At 47.0% G+C, this 19,940-nt stretch overlaps 1 protein-coding gene across 1 annotated transcript; it reads right to left on the reverse strand.

Moving 5' to 3' along the window:
- Positions 1 to 7,106: 7,106 nt before the first annotated feature.
- On the reverse strand, positions 7,107 to 18,990 carry LOC120985022 (uncharacterized FtsK-like protein DR_0400). Its single transcript, XM_040413481.1, has 3 exons — positions 18,926 to 18,990; positions 8,159 to 8,312; positions 7,107 to 7,788 (listed from the first exon to the last, which is right to left on the reverse strand). The coding sequence occupies exons 2-3, from the start codon at positions 8,257 to 8,259 to the stop codon at positions 7,107 to 7,109; spliced, it is 783 nt and encodes a 260-aa protein (XP_040269415.1). The 5' UTR covers positions 8,260 to 8,312; positions 18,926 to 18,990.
- Between the last annotated feature and the right edge of the window lie 950 nt (positions 18,991 to 19,940).

Genomic DNA, 19,940 nt, shown 5'->3' on the forward strand with positions numbered 1-19,940 from the left:
GTGTGCGCGCGTTCACAGGAAATCTTGCGTCTCGCGAGAGGACGCGCCGGCGCGTCCAGGAGGAATGAATCAACCACCTCCAGGACGCGTCTGTGCGTACAGCGGTCCGGAGGTGGTTAAATAATGTAAAGTAATGTATTAGATTAATACACAGAATAACTCATGTTTTTCAAATTTTTATTTTTTTTTTTCATTTCAGATATCTGACGACTGGCAATTTGTTTTCTTCTTTACATTTTGAGTTTAGAATGTGGACCTCCACAATTGCTGGCGTGGTGCGGGGTACATGTGCCACCATTTGGTTGAAACTGAAAGCTTCGGTCCTGCCACATCCAACCAGGCAGCAGTGACTTGATATAGCCCAGGGCTTCCTGGAGAGGCTTAATTCCCAAATTGTATTGGTGCCCTTGACAGGAAGCACATATGGGTTAAGAAGCCACCGAACTCAGGGTCCCGATTCTATAATTATAAACAGTTTTTCTCTGTAGTTTTGTTGGCCTTGGCTGACACAAGCTACAGGTTTATAATTGTAATGAAATAGAAACAGACAGCACTCCTCGTATCCAGAGGTTTAATTATTGTAGATATTGGGTTCTATGGAAGTACTGCAGATGCTCGCATCTTCAGGGCTTCCAGAATGGGTCGGTGGCTTCAGTCCAACCAACTGGACGTACCACAGCCAGCAAACCTTCCTGGCTCCTCTGGCCCACTAGCGCCTTATGTGGTTGTAGGGGATGAAGGCTTTGCCCTTTCTTTTTTTAAATTCGTTTTATTGAACAATTGTAATAGACAAAGCAATACAGAGATTAGTCTGGACCAAGGTCCATAAACATTTGTGTACATGATATTCAAATATATTTCAAAACTAGCTGAAGGACCCGGCTTCGTTCGGGTATATTTAATCTATTTCATTTAATGTTTGTGTGTGTCCTTAAAAGATATCAACACTATTCATTATAACAGTGATCTCCACAACCCCCTGCCCCCAAAACAGTGACCTCCACAGCCCCCCACCCCTTAACACTGACCCCCCCCCCCCCCCCACAGTGCCCCGTCCCTTAAAATTGGACCTCCACAGCAGCGCACCCCCTTAACTTTGACCTTTTCAGCAGCCTTCCCCTTTAACAGTGACTTTTACAGCATACCACCCCCTTGACAGTGACCTCCACAGGGGCCCACCCCTTAACAGTGGCCTTTACTGGATAGGGGGCGTGTCCTTTTGAACAGCTCACTCTCTGACAGCAGCACTGTGCTGGCTGAGTGTGAGCTGCAGGGAGAAAGTCACCCTCCCTCCCACCCCTGCAGCAGGGAGAAGTTGATTTTACCTTCATTTTATCAATCCCTGTCGGTTGAGGGGTGTGGCCTAACCAGATCGGGGCATGGCTTAGCGCGACCTAGAAGTTTATTTTTAACTTCAATTTTTCAATCTCAGTCGGCTGAGGAGTGGGAGGGGGCATGGCCTAACCAGATCATGGGCGTGTCCTTTTGAACAGCTCACTCTAAGACAGCAGCACTGTGCTGTCTGAGTGTGAGCTGCAGGGAGAAAGTCACCCTCCCTCCCACCCCTGCAGCTGACAAAGTAGATTTTTACCTTCATTTTTTCAATCCCCGTCGGCTCAGGAGTGAGAGGGGGCGTGGCCTAACCAGATCCTGTTGTGACTTAGCGGGACCTGGGAGCGGGGTTTTAAGTCTTTTGAGGGTGGAAACATTGTGGCAGGGGGCGTGTCTGGGCTCCTTTCTGCAAGATGGTGCAGTACTGCGTGTGGCCTTTGTTTTTGTGGCGCTGTGCTGGTGGGACCCAGGGCCATGGGTGGCATTGTCAGACAGCAGGGTTGCTGTTTGACTCCTGGGTCCTGCCGCCTACTAGGGCAGTGACGCTTTGTCACCGCATTGTGCTGCGCCTTTTTGTCAGAGTAGGTTCCACTCAAAGAGGCAACCTTGGCGTGGTGAGTGGGCTTATGCCTTTTGATCAAAATGAACACTAATGCCTCTTGTACAGCATGCAGTATGGGGGGGCTGTACACTTTAATATTGCGCTGAGAAGCGAGTTCAATTCGATCTAAGTCTAGCATTGTGGATGTGTGATCCAGTTCTGTTTTTCTCCCCTTGATAAACCCCTTAAGTATGCTTTCAGGGTCTCCCACACCAGTGACACGTCTTCATGAGTATCATGTATGGACATGAAGACTGATAATTGATCAGGGATACGATCTGAGGGTGAGAATAAAGTGAGCCAAAAGGGGTGAATTCTCATGGAGCTGCCAATTGGTCTAGTATTAGCCACCAAAGTTAATTTCAGAGGAGAGTGGTCAGAGATTCCCCGGTTACCATACTCTACAATATAGTCAGCAGCACACATAGCTAAGGCCTCTTTCACACTTGCGTTGTTGGGATCCGGCATGCACTTCCGTTGCCGGAGGTGCCTGCCGGATCCGTAACAACGCAAGTGTACTGAAAGCATTTGAAGACGGAACCGTCTTCCAAATGCTTTCAGTGTTACTATGGCACCCAGGACGCTATTAAAGTCCTGGTTGCCATAGTAGGAGCGGGGAGCGGGGGAGCGGTATACTTACAGTCCGTGCGACTCCCCGGGCGCTCCAGAATGACGTCAGAGCGCCCCATGCGCATGGATGACGTGATCCATGTGATCACGTGATCCATGCGCTTGGGGCGCCCTGACGTCACTCTGGAGCGCCCGGGGAGCCGCACGGACGGTAAGTATGCTGCTCCCCCGCTCCCCGCTACACTTACCATGGCTGTCAGGACTTTAGCGTCCCGGTAGCCATGGTAACTATTCAGAAAAAGCTAAACGTCGGGTCCGGCAATGCGCCGAAACGACGTTTAGCTTAAGGCCGGATCCGGATCAATGCCTTTCAATGGGCATTGATCCCGGATCCGGCGTTGCGGCAAGTCTTCAGGATTTTTGGCCGGAGCAAAAAGCGCAGCATGCTGCGGTATTTTCTCCGGCCAAAAAACGTTCCGTACCGGAACTGAAGACATCCTGATGCATCCTGAACGGATTACTCTCCATTCAGAATGCATTAGGATAATCCTGATCAGTATTCTTCCGGCATAGAGTCCCGACGACGGAACTCTATGCCGGAAGACAATAACGCAAGTGTGAAAGAGCCCTAAGTTACCAAAGGCATAATCTATACGTGATAGGGTATTATGGTTGGCAGAAGTAAGGAGTAGAGTCTGGATGTTTAATGCACCACATGTCCATCCATCCCACTTCATCTATAAGTCTGGAAAGTGGTGACATAGTCAACTGATCCCCCAGGCACTCCATTTGGATGAAATCTATCTAAAACTGCATTGAGTGTCATATTACAGTCTCCCATGCATAGTATCCTAGCAGACGGGTATGCAGTTGCAAATGTCACCGCTTGGTGAAGAACAGAGAGAGATGAGGGAGGTGGTATTATTACAAAGTACATTTTATATATGCCGCCACAAAAACAAATCTCCCTTCAGGGTCTATCAATAGCCTTTCAACCTCCCACCTCAGAGACCTGTGGACTAGTACAGACACACCCCGGGATAAACTAGTATGACACAAATGTTGTGCCCACTGAACCCATGGTTTATGGAGTCTTTTAGTTGAATCCTTAGTTAAATGTGTCTCTTGCAGGCACAGAATGTGAGGATTAAAATGCCTGAGTGTGGAAAACATGGTTCGTTTCCTAACATTCCCTAGTCCCCAAACATTCCAAGACATTATCCGTATTTCCGCCATAGCAAACAATTATGAGAGAAGTGACGCAATCCCACCATCCAATGCATTCTTAGCATCCAGTAACCTATTAGGACCCACAGTGTGTACCAATAATGACCTAACCCATAAAATGAGTAACATTGCATATTATAGAAAAACCAGGGAACAAATAAAAACATATTGAAAAGCATCCGATGCTTGAACGTGAAACTCAAAATTCTGTTTGAATGCCTGAGTTTCAAAACTGGGAACAGGTAGAAAGTCTGTGGCATTCATCTCACGGGGTGTGCTAATGGCAGAATTTGCCACGTGCACAGAACAGACTGTGTACTAGCATTTGAAAAGTAAACCCTAACTTCACAAATATGTAAATGCCATAAACATACAGATAAGGATGACCCCGAAGAAGTCTCTGGACATATGCCCTTGCAGGGCAATTGTCTTGGCCCACACTGGAAGTGAGGCCAATATGACATATGAGACGCCTCTGTAGGCCTGAGACACATGGGGGGGGGGGGGGGGAGAAAGGAAGGAATGACAGAACAGGATCAAGTGAGGGGAACAAAGAGACGGAGGTAAAGAAAAAACAAAGGGGGGAAAGAAAAAGACACAAAGAGGAGATGAGTCCGAATGAATACTGAATTCTGCTTCATTCTACTCCGTCGGCAGCAGCTGTACGGTGAATCCCCAGGTAAGTTCTCAGATTGGAGCTCTCGCCGGTCGACACTTGCCATCCAGCCAGGAGGAAGCTTCCATTGGTGTGTTAAAGAATCTGGAAACATCGCCATCTTCAACTCTCAGCCTGGCCGGATTAGGCTACTTTCACACCTGCGTTTGGTGCGGATCCGTCTGGTATCTGCACAGACGGATCCGCACCTATAATGCAAACGCTTGGATCCGTTCAGAACGGATCCGTTTGCATTATCATGAACAAAAAAAAAAAATTTTTTTTTTTTTTGTTCATGATAATGCAAACGGATCCGTTCAGACTTTACATTGAAAGTCAATGGGGGACGGATCCGTTTGAAAATTGAGCCATACTGTGTCAACTTCAAACGGATCCGTCCCCATTGACTTACATTGTAAGTCTGGACGGATCCGTTCGCCTCCGCACGGCCAGGCGGACACCCGAACGCTGCAATCAGCGTTCAGGTGTCCGTCTGCTGAGCGGAGCGGAGGACAAACGCTGCCAGACTGATGCATTCTGAGCGGATCCGCCTCCACTCAGAATGCATTAGGACTGGACGGATCCGTTCGGGGCCGCTTGTGAGAGCCTTCAAACGGAACTCACAAGCGGAGCCCCGAACGCAAGTGTGAAAGCCATGGAATATGTTAAGTTCAGATCTCTCAGCCGTCGTTTTACAGCAGTGAAGGTTACCCTGTGCTTCTGGAGTTCCACCGAAAAATCGGGAAATAGCATTATATTGGTATTTTCAAATCTTAGCTCTTGCTTGCGGCGAGCTAATTGTAGAATATGATCTCTATCCGAGGAATTAAGTAGGCGAGCCAATAAAGGTCTTGGAGGTGCCCCTGCCGGCAGTGGTTTGGCTGGGACACTGTGGGCTCGTTCAATTGCAAAGGCGGAGAAGAAAATGGCATCTGCAAATGTAGACCTCAACCACGTGGCCACAAACTCACATGGGTTGTAGCCCTCCACTATCTCTGGGAGTCCGATGATGCCCAAATTATTGCGGCGCAGCTGATTCTCATAGTTGTCGCACATTTGCTGCCAAAAATCCACTTTCTTTTCCAAGGCAGATAATTGCACAGGCATGGGAATGGGATTGGTGCGATCTTCCAGGGCGGACACCCGTTCCTCCGTATCTCTAACCCGCTCCCGCAGGTTCTGCACATCCTGCCTCAGGAGACCTAAAGCCACCTTTACCTCCTCCAACTTCCCAGACAGGGAGGAGCAACATGCGGCAATGGCCTGAAGTAGCTGTTCAGTAACCTGTTTCAGGGTAGGCTCGAGCTCCCGCTCAGGTTCCATAGCAGGGGTGGATGGAACATCCTGCGTAGCTGCTGCAGTCAAGTACGCCTGTGAGCCGGCGCCATCTTGCTGCTTGGGTCGGTCATAATCCCGGAGCTTTTCTGAAGCAGACAAGGCTTTGTTACGGGACATTCTCGGCTCTCCCGATCTTCTCCCCATTGTAGAGTGAATGTTTGCGGCTTAGGAAGTTCAGGATTATGTAGAAGTTAGGGTTACAGTAGCGGAGCTCTTCTAAGCGCGTCTGGTCATGTCGGCTACCGGCCACACCCCCTCAGGTTTTGCCCTTTCTACCAACCTCATGCTTCCCTTTCCTAGGCGAGGTTTGGGCCAGGTTTGTGGAGTGCGCCTTTGGTATTTTGGTAAATGGCGGGTTTTTCTTTCGTCCATACAGCTGTCCCCAGAAAATGTTAATGTGGTCATCAAAGCATGTGTAGTGCTGCACAACTACATACGTACATACGTCACCTGATGAAGACGCCCAAGTCTATAGGCCGCCATCTGGAATAGACACTTTCTAACTCAGAAGATCTGGATCTGCTGAACTGAGAGTGCGGGAATTATTTTCTGATTATTTTATGTCCCCTATCAGTTCATTCCCTTTTCAGCAGTAGTACTCGACTCATGGACGGTTTTTTTTTGCCAGTTATTTCTTTTATCTGGATGGATATATTTTAGTTAGCTTTTGTATTTTTTAGTTAGGGACTCGCAAGATAATGAGGACCCTTGACGTGGGTTGCGAGTTTACATATATTTCACTTTATGTGAAATATGTACTAATACCTCATTCATAGACATTTTTAAAATGTCGCTAAAAATGGATGCATGCTTTCCCATCATCATAAATAAAGTTGTAGTTAGCCTTATTCTGATGTACCACAAAACTATCATTACATGTGTCATGGCACATAACTCCATCTGTATTGTGTTTACTATCGTGTGCTTAAAGGACATTATATTGTGGATAACATGTTATGTATATATGTATAATTAATAAAAATATGTTAAATAAAGTTTATAAATTGTAAGATGTAGGTTAAAACCACATAAATAATAGTCTGTGTAAGTGATCAAGAAAACAAGTATATATATATATATATATATAGTTAAGTGTATTTGGGAAAGACTACTGTATAGTATCTTACTATACAGTATATCTTACTATACAGTATACTTACAGTACTATACTATAGTACTCTAGTACTATACTATTATTAATGTGGTGTACGTGTTGGTGATACATAAATATAATTATGCAATGTATATAATAAAGTGAAGTAACAATAAAAATCTGGTAAATAAAAGTGTTTATTTTAAAATAAACATTAGTCATCTCGACTTTTTTTTTGAGGTTTCATGTTTTGAAAATAAATTAAATAAAGCATAATAAAAATTCACAAATTAATAAAACGCCCAGATGGCGCGGGTGTGCCCTGAAACTGCGGGCCAGGGTAGGCTGGTTGGGAAGGGGGGCCCAGAGTACTGCGATGAGGCAGCTTGTGAGGAGGTGGGGACAGGCTGCCCATATGAGGAATCCACCTGATAATGTGTGCCATATGGGCGACTAGGTGGCCTATAATGACCCCTTGGAGGAGGGAGTTGTGGTGGAGGCTGTGAGCCCTGGGAAATTGGCATTGGCTGGGGGCCAAACATGTGCCCATGGAGGCGCCAATTTTCCAGGGCCCCAAACATTTCGGTAGGGTCGTTGGGGGTAGTTGCAGCATCCAGAACGATTCCGAGAGCCGATTTGGTTCTCAGAACTCGTTCTGAAGGCAGCCGGCGCAAATAATGGGCCAGACTACAGGCAAACAGGTCAAAATGATCCTCCTGCCGGGCTCTAGATAAATAATCCCAAACCTGTGTATTAATCAGAGATTCGGCAGGAGGCATTGCCCGTCGTCTGGCCTGGCTGGGTAGAGCCAAAGAGGGAGGGGAATTGCCTCCAGGTGCAGCTAGAGGCCTGGATGGTGCGATGCTGGGTCCTGGGGCACTCTCCACTGGCCCAGAGGGAGTGTCTTTCTCGCAGGCACTGGATTGCTGCGGGGCCAACTCATCCCCTTCCTCCTCTAGGTTGTCCTCAGTTCTTAAAAAAATATAACAAAAATAGTACATTACTATATGAACAGTATTTTGTTTTATAAGTATTCACGTCACATATTACTATCATCAACAAAATACTTTTTGCACATAGTACTACATGAAATAACCAACATATTACATATGGGGTCATTTAGCTACATTGGGGAAATCAAGTGTCATAGCTGCCCATAGCAACAAATCCTAATCCACTTGTCATGTTGGTCACCTACTTTTGCTAATGAAAGGAGGAATTTGAATGGTTGCTATCGGCAAATATGCCATTTCAACATTCTTAACCTATAACATTACCTACATAGTCTACATACAGCGAGTATGGATAAACATGTAGTGGTCATTATGTAGAATTCACTTACGGACGCAGCTTCATGACCTCACGGAGGAACATGAGTTGTTTTCTAAACATATATGGCCTTTTCTTTGGGGGCCCGGAACCACTCCGCCCCTGGTGCAGCATCTCTTTGCGGAACTGGTCCCTGCAGCTCCGCCAACGATTCTTGACGTCATGGACTTGTAATAAAAAGACAAGAAAGAAAAATTTACCTAAATATACAATCCAACAGATGATAACGTATCACATGTGCTATGCTATGGAGGATAAGGCTAATTTCACACTCGCGTTTGGTGCAGATCCGTCATGGATCTGCACAGACGGATCCGTTCAGATAATACAACAGTCTGCATCCGTTCAGAACGGATCCATTTGTATTATCTGTAACATAGCCAAGACGGATCCGTCTTGAACACTATTGAAAGTCAACGGGGGACGGATCTATTGTGCCAGAGAAAACTGATCCGTCCCCATTGACTTACATTGTGTGTCAGGACAGATCTGTTTGCCTCCGCATCGTCAGGCGGACACCAAAATGCTGCAAGCAGCGTTTTGGTGTCCGCCTATAGAGCAGAATGGAGGCAAACTGATGCATTCTGAGCGGATCCTTTTCCATTCAGAATGCATAAAGGGCAAAACTGATCCGTTTTGGACCGCTTGTGAGAGCCCTGAACGGATCTCACCAACGGAAAGCCAAAACGAGAGTGTGAAAGTTGTCTAAACTATCACATGTGCTATGCCAGGGGTGGCCAACCTTACGAACACAAAGAGCCAGAAAAAATCAAAAAAGTATGACTACCAGTAGCCACAAGCTATACATCGCGCGGTTGTGATTTTTTTTTCTGTTACGGAAGTATTTTTTTATGTTTTAATAGTTCACACTTTTTCGGGCATGGCGATATGTAATATGTTTATTTTTTGTAAATTTTATATGTAAAATTGGGAAAGGGAGCGATTTAAACTTTTAGTATTTTTTTTATTTTTTTATTTACTATTAGCCCAATTAGGGGCTAGAACCCTTGTCCTATTTACCCTAATAGAGCTCTATTAGGGTGAATAGGACTTCACACTCTCCCTGCTGCCCTGTGCATAATACACACAGCAGCAGGGAGCTTACCATGGCAGCCAGGGCTTCAGTATCATCCTGGCTGCCATGGTAACCAATCGGACCCCCAGGATTACACTGCTGGGGATCCGATCGGAACTGCCACCAATGAAGAGGGGGGAGGAGACCCTGTTGCGACTGCCACCAATGATACTAATACTTGGGGGGGGGGGGGCACTGCGCCACCAATGGTTAGAATTTATAATACTGGGGTGGCGCACTGCGCCACCATTGAATGTAATTAACACATTAATTCAAGTATAGGAGGCAGCGGTATCACATACCTGGCCTCGATAACAGGGGTTAATTTCCACAGTTCGGCGGATCGCATGCCCTGTTATTGAGGCCGAGTATGTTATACCGCTGCCGGCACCAGCTGCCTCCTATTCTTGAATTAATGAGAGCCGTGGATTGGTCACCCCTGTGCAACGCTAAGGCCTCTTTCACACTTGCGTTGTTGGGATCCAGCGTGCACTTCCGTTGCCGGAGGTGCCCGCCGGATCCGGAAAAACGCAAGTGTACTGAAAGCATTTGAAGACGGAGCCGTCTTCAAAATGCTTTCAGTGTTACTATGGCACCCAGGACGCTATTAAAGTCCTGGTTGCCATAGTAGGAGCGGGGGAGCAGCATACTTACAGTCCGTGCGGCTCCCGGGGCGCTCCAGAATGACGTCAGAGCGCCCCATGCGCATGGATGACGTGATCCATGTGATCACGTGATCCATGCGCTTGGGGCGCCCTGACGTCACTCTGGAGCGCCCGGGGAGCCGCACGGACGGTAAGTATGCTGCTCCCCGCTACACTTTACCATGGCAAACAGGACTTTAGTGTCCCGGGAGCCATGGTAACCACTCTGAAAAAGCTAAATGTCGGGTCCGGCAATGCGCCGAAACGACGTTTAGCTTAAGGCCGGATCCGGATCAATGCCTTTCAATGGGCATTAATTCCTTGCGGCAAGTCTTCCGGATTTTTGGCCGGAGCAAAAAGCGCAGCATGCTGCGGTATTTTCTCCGGCCAAAAAACGTTCCGTTCCGGAACTGAAGACATCCTGATGCATCCTGAACGGATTTCTCTCCATTCAGAATGCATTAGGATAAAACTGATCAGGATTCTTCCGGCATAGAGCCCCGACGACGGAACTCTATGCCGGAAGAAAAGAACGCAGGTGTGAAAGAGCCCTAAAAGGAGGATAACGTATCACATGTGCTATGCTAAGGAGGATAACCTATGACATGTGCTATGCTAGGGAGGATGACCTATGACATGTGCTATGCTAGGTAAAATTTCTCTCAGTGTGAGTGACAAAAAAACTCCCCCCCTCCTCCCCCCATCAAAACTGCTCGATGAAATCATATCAGAAGAGTACTTGCAACCGTCTGACCATATATTTATTTTATTTTTTATGCTTAACACAAGATTTATTGAGAGCAAAAGAAAATCATAAATTACTGCTTAAACTGCTAAAAGTCGCAGGCAGAGTGGTACAGGAGAACTGCAGTATAAAGGAAGGCAATACCCTTAGAAGAGTAGTCATGAAATACAATCATCAATAATGTGCAAAACCAAAAAACTGTAATTTTAGCATTTAATAACTAACTAAAACCCAATCTCAGCAGGTCTCAACTAGCACACGAAAGTAAATGTACAAAAACCAAGTAACATATAAAACCAGATTCAAAGCATAGATGGCAAGGCGGATTACTGTACAATTTTTTTTTTTATGGAGGTTACACCATGCCGGACAATATAACCTCTGTGCTATGCTGTACAATAAACAGTATAACCCCTACACGGTGTAGCGGTATACTGTATATTGTGTGGCACAGTGTAGGCTATATGTGTATAACATAAACATACTCCACATGAAAACTTACAATTACTTGGCTTGGCCCTTGGGGATCTCGGACGCCACTTCAACACTTTGGCCGGAGGCTCGGTGGAGCTGATGTTGTGCTTTATCATAATGAGAAATGGCAGAGGGATAGCAGAGCAGGGAGAGGATGGTGCTGCTACTAGGGGGTCATACCATGGGGGAGTAATAAAGCCCACCATAATGCCCCCCAGTAGAAATAATTCTCCTTATAATGTGCAAAACATACCCCCTTGTAATGCCCCCAGTTGAGCTAATGTTCCCATAATGTGCCAATATAAAATACCCCTTCTTAGTGCCCCCGTAGATGACCCCATAGTGCTCCTCTCCCCCCTTCCCCATAGTACCCACCATAATGTGTCCCAGTATAAAATGCCCCTATACAGAGCCCCCCATATAAAATACCCCTTCTTTTTAGCCTCAGTAGATGCCCCTATAGTGCCACCCAATAATGTGCCAGTAAGATGTGCCCCCATTCATGTGGCAGTAATAAGAGCCCCCATAGATGCCCCCCAATCATGTGCCAGTAATAGGAGCCCCCCCACCATTATGTGCCAGTAGCCAGAGTGCCCCCTATCATGTGGCAGTAGCCCCCTTATGTGCCAGTAGCCCCCCTATAATGTACCAGCAGCCCCCCTTATGTCTGTGCCAGTATTGTAATTTGTAATATATATATATATATACTATATGGAGGAGAGGGGCACACCTCATATGATGATCAAATGGAACTGCAGCCAATGCGTTTAAACTATTTATTTGTTACAATAAAATAATACGGTACCTAAATAGCATAAAATACGTTCACTAAAATACAATTAATACATAAATAACTAGCTGTGTAAATTGAGAAAGCCAGTATAAATGTCACTGATATCCAATAAGATTGGTATATTTGATGGTGTTCAAGTTCAATTGCGCAATGGAAAATGCGCTATATCTCTCCTATTGTCGGGAAATAACTAGCAGCTATGGCTAGTATATTGCAATGTGATACAAAGTCTCGTATGTTACTTGCTGTTTGTTACGGCATATCAATTGATGCGATATAATGGCTTGGTGTGTATGAACACACTACTCACTGTTTGAAGCGGTATAATGTCCGGTCACTCGTGCTTGGCGTGGCGTCCCACGTGTTGCAGCACAAGAAGCCTCAGTTCCGGTCCGCTCTCAATATATGTGAGTAAGGTACTGTAGCAGGCAAAGAAACTGTCCGTTTTAGACGCCGGGGTATAAATGTTTTAACCCACTTGATTATCGGCGTTACTTTGGTGTCTGTTGGTTTAGACACAGATGGACTTGCATTTCTTCCTGATTGATATGTAGAAAGCGCTCCAGAAAAAACTTCAAATGTTGCGCAGATAATACGCTGCGGTTTCTTACTTGCTTTAGTTGAGACTTGTGCACTTGTGTTTTTTCTGGAGCGCTTTCTACATATCAATCAGGAAGAAATGCAAGTCCATCTGTGTCTAAACCAACAGACACCAAAGTAACGCCGATAATCAAGTGGGTTAAAACATTTATACCCCGGCGTCTAAAACGGACAGTTTCTTTGCCTGCTACAGTACCTTACTCACATATATTGAGAGCGGACCGGAACTGAGGCTTCTTGTGCTGCAACACGTGGGACGCCACGCCAAGCACGAGTGACCGGACATTATACCGCTTCAAACAGTGAGTAGTGTGTTCATACACACCAAGCCATTATATCGCATCAATTGATATGCCGTAACAAACAGCAAGTAACATACGAGACTTTGTATCACATTGCAATATACTAGCCATAGCTGCTAGTTATTTCCCGACAATAGGAGAGATATAGCGCATTTTCCATTGCGCAATTGAACTTGAACACCATCAAATATACCAATCTTATTGGATATCAGTGACATTTATACTGGCTTTCTCAATTTACACAGCTAGTTATTTATGTATTAATTGTATTTTAGTGAACGTATTTTATGCTATTTAGGTACCGTATATTATTTTATTGTAACAAATAAATAGTTTAAACGCATTGGCTGCAGTTCCATTTGATCATCATATGAGGTGTGCCCCTCTCCTCCATATAGTTCATCTACCTACCTAGAAGATTGGGGATATCTTTCTTTTAGGGGGAGCACCCATTCCGTATAAATTGGAGGGTGAGCCAATCCAATCCTATTTCTATTGATATAGATATATATATATATATATATATATATATATATATATATATATATATAAAAAACACAACAACTTATACTTACCTCCTCCAGCGATGAGATGCAGGCCTCTTCCGGCCTGTGTCCCTCGCTGGCTCAAGCGGCGCGATGACGTCATCATGCCGCCTGCACCGGCCTCGGATAGGCTGCCGGCCTAGTGCTGGCAGCCTATCAGAGGAACAGGGAGGGGACACACCTCTCCCTCCCCTGCCGCAGCACAGACATTTGTATCGCCGTCCAGGACGGCGATACAGATGACTATAGAGATGAGTGAGCACTTCCATAATGGAAGCGCAGCGCTCATCTCCTGCTGTGCCCTGCCGGCGCCCCCCTTCTGACAGCGCCCCGGGCGGCCACCCGGCCCAAGAAACGGCCCTGGGATAATCTATGACGTGCTATGCTAGGGAGGATAACGTATCACGTGCTATGCTATGGAGCATAACGTATCACATGTGCCATGCTATGGAGGATAACGTATCACATGTGCCATGCTATGGAGGATAACGTATCACAGGTGCTATGCTATGGAGGATAACGTATCACAGGTGCTATGCTATGGAGGATAACGTATCACAAGTGCTATGCTATGGAGGATAACGTATCACAGGTGCTATGCTATGGAGGATAACGTATCACATGTGCTATGCTATGGAGGATAACGTATCACAGGTGCTATGCTATGGAGGATAACGTATCACATGCTATGCTATGGAGGATAACATATCACATGTGCTATGCTATGGAGGATAACGTATCACATGTGCTATGCTATGGAGGATAACGTATCACAGGTGCTATGCTATGGAGGATAACATATCACATGTGCTATGCTATGGAGGATAACGTATCACAGGTGCTATGCTATGGAGGATAACGTATCACATGCTATGCTATGGAGGATAACATATCACAGGTGCTATGCTATGGAGGATTACGTATCACAGGTGCTATGCTATGGAGGATAACGTATCACATGCTATGCTATGGAGGATAACATATCACGTGTGCAATGCTATGAAGGATAACGTATCACATGCTATGCTATGAAGGATAACGTATCACAGGTGCTATGCTATGGAGGATAACGTATCACATGTGCTATGCTATGGAGGATAACATATCACATGTGCTATGCTATGGAGGATAACGTATCACAGGTGCTATGCTATGGAGGATAACGTATCACATGCTATGCTATGGAGGATAACATATCACAGGTGCTATGCTATGGAGGATTACGTATCACAGGTGCTATGCTATGGAGGATAACGTATCACATGCTATGCTATGGAGGATAACATATCACGTGTGCAATGCTATGAAGGATAACGTATCACATGCTATGCTATGAAGGATAACGTATCACGTGCTATGCTATGGAGAATAACGTATCAAATGTGCTATGCTATGGAGGATAACGTATCACATGTGCTATGCTAGGGAGGACATTGGCTACTTACCCAAATTCTGGCGGCTTAGCCCTTTGGTTTTCTCCCAGATGGTGGAAAAAAGCTCCCGAGTTATCTCCACCCAGGCCACATCTTTTTTATACCGGTTGTAGTAGTCCCCACACCGCGTATCCCAAATGCAGGGCCTCTCTTGGACGAGGACAATGAGCCTCTCCACATATATAACCCGTGGTGTCTTCGGCATGGTGTAAAATGGTCCGCAAGGGCTGGAAAATTCAGAAGCAAACTCCTGCCTCATGTGCTGCCTGGAGCCAAATGCTGAGCAACTCAACTTCCTGTCTAAAATCCCTTCTGTGTTGCTAAGTTACTTGCGTTAAAATCGCAACGCATCCGGATGCGATTTTCATGCAGCTCCATTCACTTCTATGGGGCCAGCGTTGCGTGAAAAACGCAGAATATAGAGCATGCTGCAATTTTGACGCAACGTACAAGTGATATGTGAAAACCAACGCTCATGTACACAGCCCCATTGAAATGAATAGGTCGGGATTCAGTGCAGGTGCAATACGTTCACATCACGCATTGCACCCGCGCGGAAAACGCACTCGTGTGAAAGGGGCCTTACTGTTGCTTTTGGGGTTTCCATTTAATTTGGACAATACCTTTGGGAGGTTACAATGAACACATAAGAGACAAAAATATATTATAACCTGTTTATGGGGGCGGGGGAACAAAACTTTGCTTTATTGATTCTGAAAATAAGAAACTTATCAGGATACTAAACAGTCTGGTGGCGTCCTGACATATTATGGGGTGGAGTGATATCGCACTAGGACCCGGAAGCCGCGCAGTCAGGTCTGTGCCTCACCACAACAACACGACCGAGACATTCAAAACCATACACAGTGGTCTATGGGCGGAGCAAGCGACAGCCTTATTAGAAATGTCTCCAGTCCTCCATGTTGTCAGCGTCTCATATGTAATAAGCGAAGGGAACGGAGCACATTCCTCCAAACCGGGAGCTCTCCTGCATAGTGACGTACAATAACATCACGTGACGAGAACCCGCGACTGTTTCTATGGCGACAACCAATCAACACCAAGCTCGTTGACAGGTGCGCGCTGAATTCAAAAAGGGTATAAATAGGAGTCGGGCTGAAGCCAGCGCAGAGCGGCTCGGGAGGCAGGTGAGTGCTGTGGCGGGGGATTACCTGCAGCCATGGATTGGGAACAAGGACTGGGCTCTTCAGGGGCTCCTTAAAGGGATGTATGGGATTTTCACGTAGACGTAATGCGGGTCCTAAATATGTCTGTGTCACTTTAAAGTGGTCCTCCTGCTCTATAGCACCCGACTTTTGAAAAGTCCAAAGAGAGAGGGTGTGCTGGGTGTAGTTGTTGTTCCCCCTTTGGGCTCCCACCCAGTAGTTATGCCCCCACACACAGAATTACTGCTGCCATAGTGCCCCCACATAGCATTATTAAAGGGGCTTTCTGTGAGTCTTTACATTGATGACCTATCCTTTGGATAGGTGATCAGTATCTGACTGGAACCCGCTGATCAGCTGTTTGTGAAGGCACCGGCGCTCCTGTGAGTGCAGCAATCTTCTCGCGGCTCACCAAGCACAGCGCCGTGTCGTCACTTGCCTAGGAAAAGCTGGAAGAAAGCTGCGGCGCTACTGTGAGCACCACTACCTTCTCGAACAGCTGATTGGTGGGGGTTCTGGGTGTGACCCCCACCGATCAGATACTGATGACCAGAGGATAGGTCATCTTTGGGAAAAAAACACTTTAAGCAGGTTGGCCAGATAATGTCCTGTCCTTCTGATTGGCTTCAGTGCGATGTGCTGAGTGGTGTCCTAATAATTGGGCCATCTTACACTCGAGATCTGTGTTCTTCCCCAGAATGTCACTTACATGTCCCTAAACCGCTGCCCCTGGCTTATTCTGTGGTTTATTGTACTTGGACCTCATGCACAGGACTGTATTTTCAGTCCACATCTGATCCCCATCACACATGGACCCATTAATTTCTACGGGGCTGCAAAAAATGTATAGAGCACACGGATGTCGTCTGTGTGCTGTCGGCAGCCGGATGTCTGTCCCGCAAAAAGAAAGTCCTATTCTTGTACAACAGGGCAGGACGTGTGAAAACGTGGGACACCGACGGCCGGTATCTGTGCTTTGCATGAGGCCTAATTGTGTTGCGGTCATTATGCCCACATCTATTGTATAGAAATGACCCTATGGCAGTTGTGGACTAGGCTGGATAGTCAGTGCCCATGCCCAATACATGCTCACTCTGGCTTTGAGGTCCTCCAGTCTAGGATACACAATTACAGTTTTGTACTTTGGAAACGTAGTCCTGAATTAAAGCCTTCAGTCTCTGTTGCTCGAATACTACTGTAAAATTAATGTGTTACAGATCCGAATGAAAAATGAGTGGCAGCAAGGCATTGCAGGCGAAGTCTCACCCCAACCAGCAGCTGCCAGTCACACCCAGCCTAACAAAGCGGATACAGGCCCAGCAAAGGTACGTGCGGCACCTCCCTGTATGACGTTCAGCATTAACGGGAGTCAGCACCTTCTCACTAATAGAAGAATACATGTAACAGCATTGCAGACATAACTATGTCCTTTGTGATGTGCAGAAAACAGCTGCCAAGTGCCCAGCTGGGCGGGCGCCTCTGACGTCACTGGGGATGCTTCTACAACTCTCGCGCAGGCACCCTCTGCTGCGCTCCTGGCGTCTTCCTTTCTGTGGGCGATCGAATCGGGGAGCTGTCCTGCGCAGCTGTTTGTTTTCTGCACATCTACAAATATCAAAAAGGACATACAGGTATGCAGGGCCGCTGATAGAAATCATGGGGCCCCGTACAGCATACATGACGGGGCCCCCTTCAGCTCCACCCCCTGATCCCTCCTTCAGCCACACCCCTGGCCCCGCCCTTGGCCCCTCCCCAGACGCCGCCTTGAAACAACATGCAGATTTGTCTACAAGTGATATTTATGGCGCTGGGGGGTTGTCTGTGAATGGCGCTGTTATGGAGGGGATCTGTGAATGGCACTGTTATGGAGGGGATCTGTGAATGGCACTGTTATGGAGGGGATCTGTGAATGGCACTGTTATGGAGGGGATCTGTGAATGGCACTGTTATGGAGGGGATCTGTGGATGGCACTGTTATGGAGGGGATCTGTGGATGGCACTGTTATGGAGGGGATCTGTGGATGGCACTGTTATGGAGGGGATCTGTGGATGGCACTGTTATGGAGGGGATCTGTGGATTCAGATTGAGGAGGGGGGGGCAGTTTGTCACTTGCCTAAGGCCAGGGTAAGGGGGGCCTCCCACCCAGGCTGTGCACATTAATCCTGGCTGATCGATCGCTTCTGGCCTGCTGCTGTGCTGCCTGCAGTCACATCTGAGTGATGAGAGTACTGATTAGTTTTTTCCTAAAGGAGTGGGTATTGACTGGTCTGGTCTGGGGCTGCTGGGCTTAGTTATCACTGACTATGTCACCGCCACCGGCGCTTCCACCAGGCGGGTTAGGGCCCCCGGACCGGACTCACTCACTCAGGGACACTCACAGTTCACAGACACACACTTTAACTGGTCTGGACCGGACCACCAGGACCCTGGTCCAGTCGGATGGTCCAGCTAGCCACGCTCACCTCAGCACAGCAGACAGTCTGGCAGGCAGCCGCACTCGCAGGCTCAGGATAGGAGGAGCCGAGGAGGGGAGCTCTCAGCCAGGAGAGGAGGCGGAGTCAGTCAGTACCGGCGGCTGCACACCTTCCTCTTTCGTCTTCTGACCTCAACTGAAGCCACTCCCCCTCCCTCCTCCTACTTAGCCTGCCCTGCCCTGCACAGTGCGCGTCATGCAGGGCCTCGCCTCCGCCCCATGTGAATCTGATTTCACCAGCTTGGGGCCGCGTTCTCCTGGCTGAGGGGGCCCCGTGGGCCCCCCTGACTTAGGGGCCCGGTCGCAATTGCGACCGCTGCGACCCCTATAGCTACGCCACTGCCGGGCCCCCCTGCCAGCCGGGCCCGGTACAACTGGGCCAGCTGTACTGGCCTATCAGCGGCCCTGCAGGTATGCTGCAATGCTGTTAACATGTAACGTTGGGCATTGCTGGCACTTCTATTAGTGAGAGCGTGCTGACAGACTCCCTTTAGTTTAGTCTGAGTTCACACTAAGCCCCCCATTGTACCCTTCTTTCAGCTGAATGACTTGTGAATTCCACACTGGTTTCTTTGACTTGACTCAGCCTGGCACCTTTCTTCAATCTGGTTTGTTTTCCGAAGAAAGTGGCTATAAGTTAACAATAAAAATAATCAATATTAACTCTTTACATAAAGTGTAGTAATCTGAATGCAGTCACCGTCCCTTTAATTGCCGTATTGTAGGAATCCTACGACAGTCCTCTTTATAGAAATGAATAGAAGTCCTCCTAGTATTTCAAACCAGCAGGGCAATGACTAATTATAAGTTAGTAATATGTTTTTTTTGTTTGTTTTTTAAGCTGGAGTCAGTACATTTCCACCGACTCCACCCAAAACTAGCTTTGACAAGGACTCCACCACCCTGGTGCGTTAGTAATCTGCCTCCTTGGAGTAGTCCGGTCCTGTGTTGGACTGCTATATGGATAGGGCTACACTCGAACATTTAAAGGGGCTTTTTAATTGGACAAGCCCCTGAATAGTTCAGAATAGAAATGTTCTCACCCTTCTGTAGCGCCATGGTCTGCGCTGCCGGCGCAGTCCTCCGCCGGCTGCTTGTTCACAAACTGTAGTGGTGACGTGTCGGTATGTCATGTGACTGCTGCAGCCAAGCAGTGGCAGGAGGACCAGACCTACAGCGCTGGAGAAAGAACAAGTATGTCAATGTATAAAGGAATTGTGGGAGAAAAGCTGCTGCTATACAACTGGATTGGTTAGTTTTGGGAATGGAATCCACAACTCTGAATTAGTGCTGTTACATACTTGCTATGGCACCCCCTGGTGTCTCCTCACAACATCCACTAATGTGTCCAGTATCTGTGGTCGTGCATGTTCAATAAGTCCAGATCACTTGTATGTATTCACTACTGGCAGGAATTTTTTATTTTACTTTTGTCCATTAGTCTGGACTATCATTGTCATGTACATGCTCTTAGAACCGGGTTTCTCAACTCTGGTCCTTGGACCTACCTACCAGTCAGGATTTGAGTATCCCACAGAATGAAT

The sequence above is a fragment of the Bufo bufo genome, chromosome 1 (assembly GCF_905171765.1).
Source record: "Bufo bufo chromosome 1, aBufBuf1.1, whole genome shotgun sequence".
NCBI classification, from domain to species: domain Eukaryota; kingdom Metazoa; phylum Chordata; class Amphibia; order Anura; family Bufonidae; genus Bufo; species Bufo bufo.

Excerpts from the sequence above, each read along its gene's own strand:
- LOC120985022 (XM_040413481.1), bottom strand. The coding sequence starts at position 8,259 with ATGCTGCACCAGGGGCGGAGTGGTTCCGGGCCCCCAAAGAAAAGGCCA. Across the intron at positions 7,789-8,158 it reads GAGGTCATGAAGCTGCGTCC|AACTGAGGACAACCTAGAGG; the intron begins GTAAGTGAATTC and ends TATTTTTTTAAG.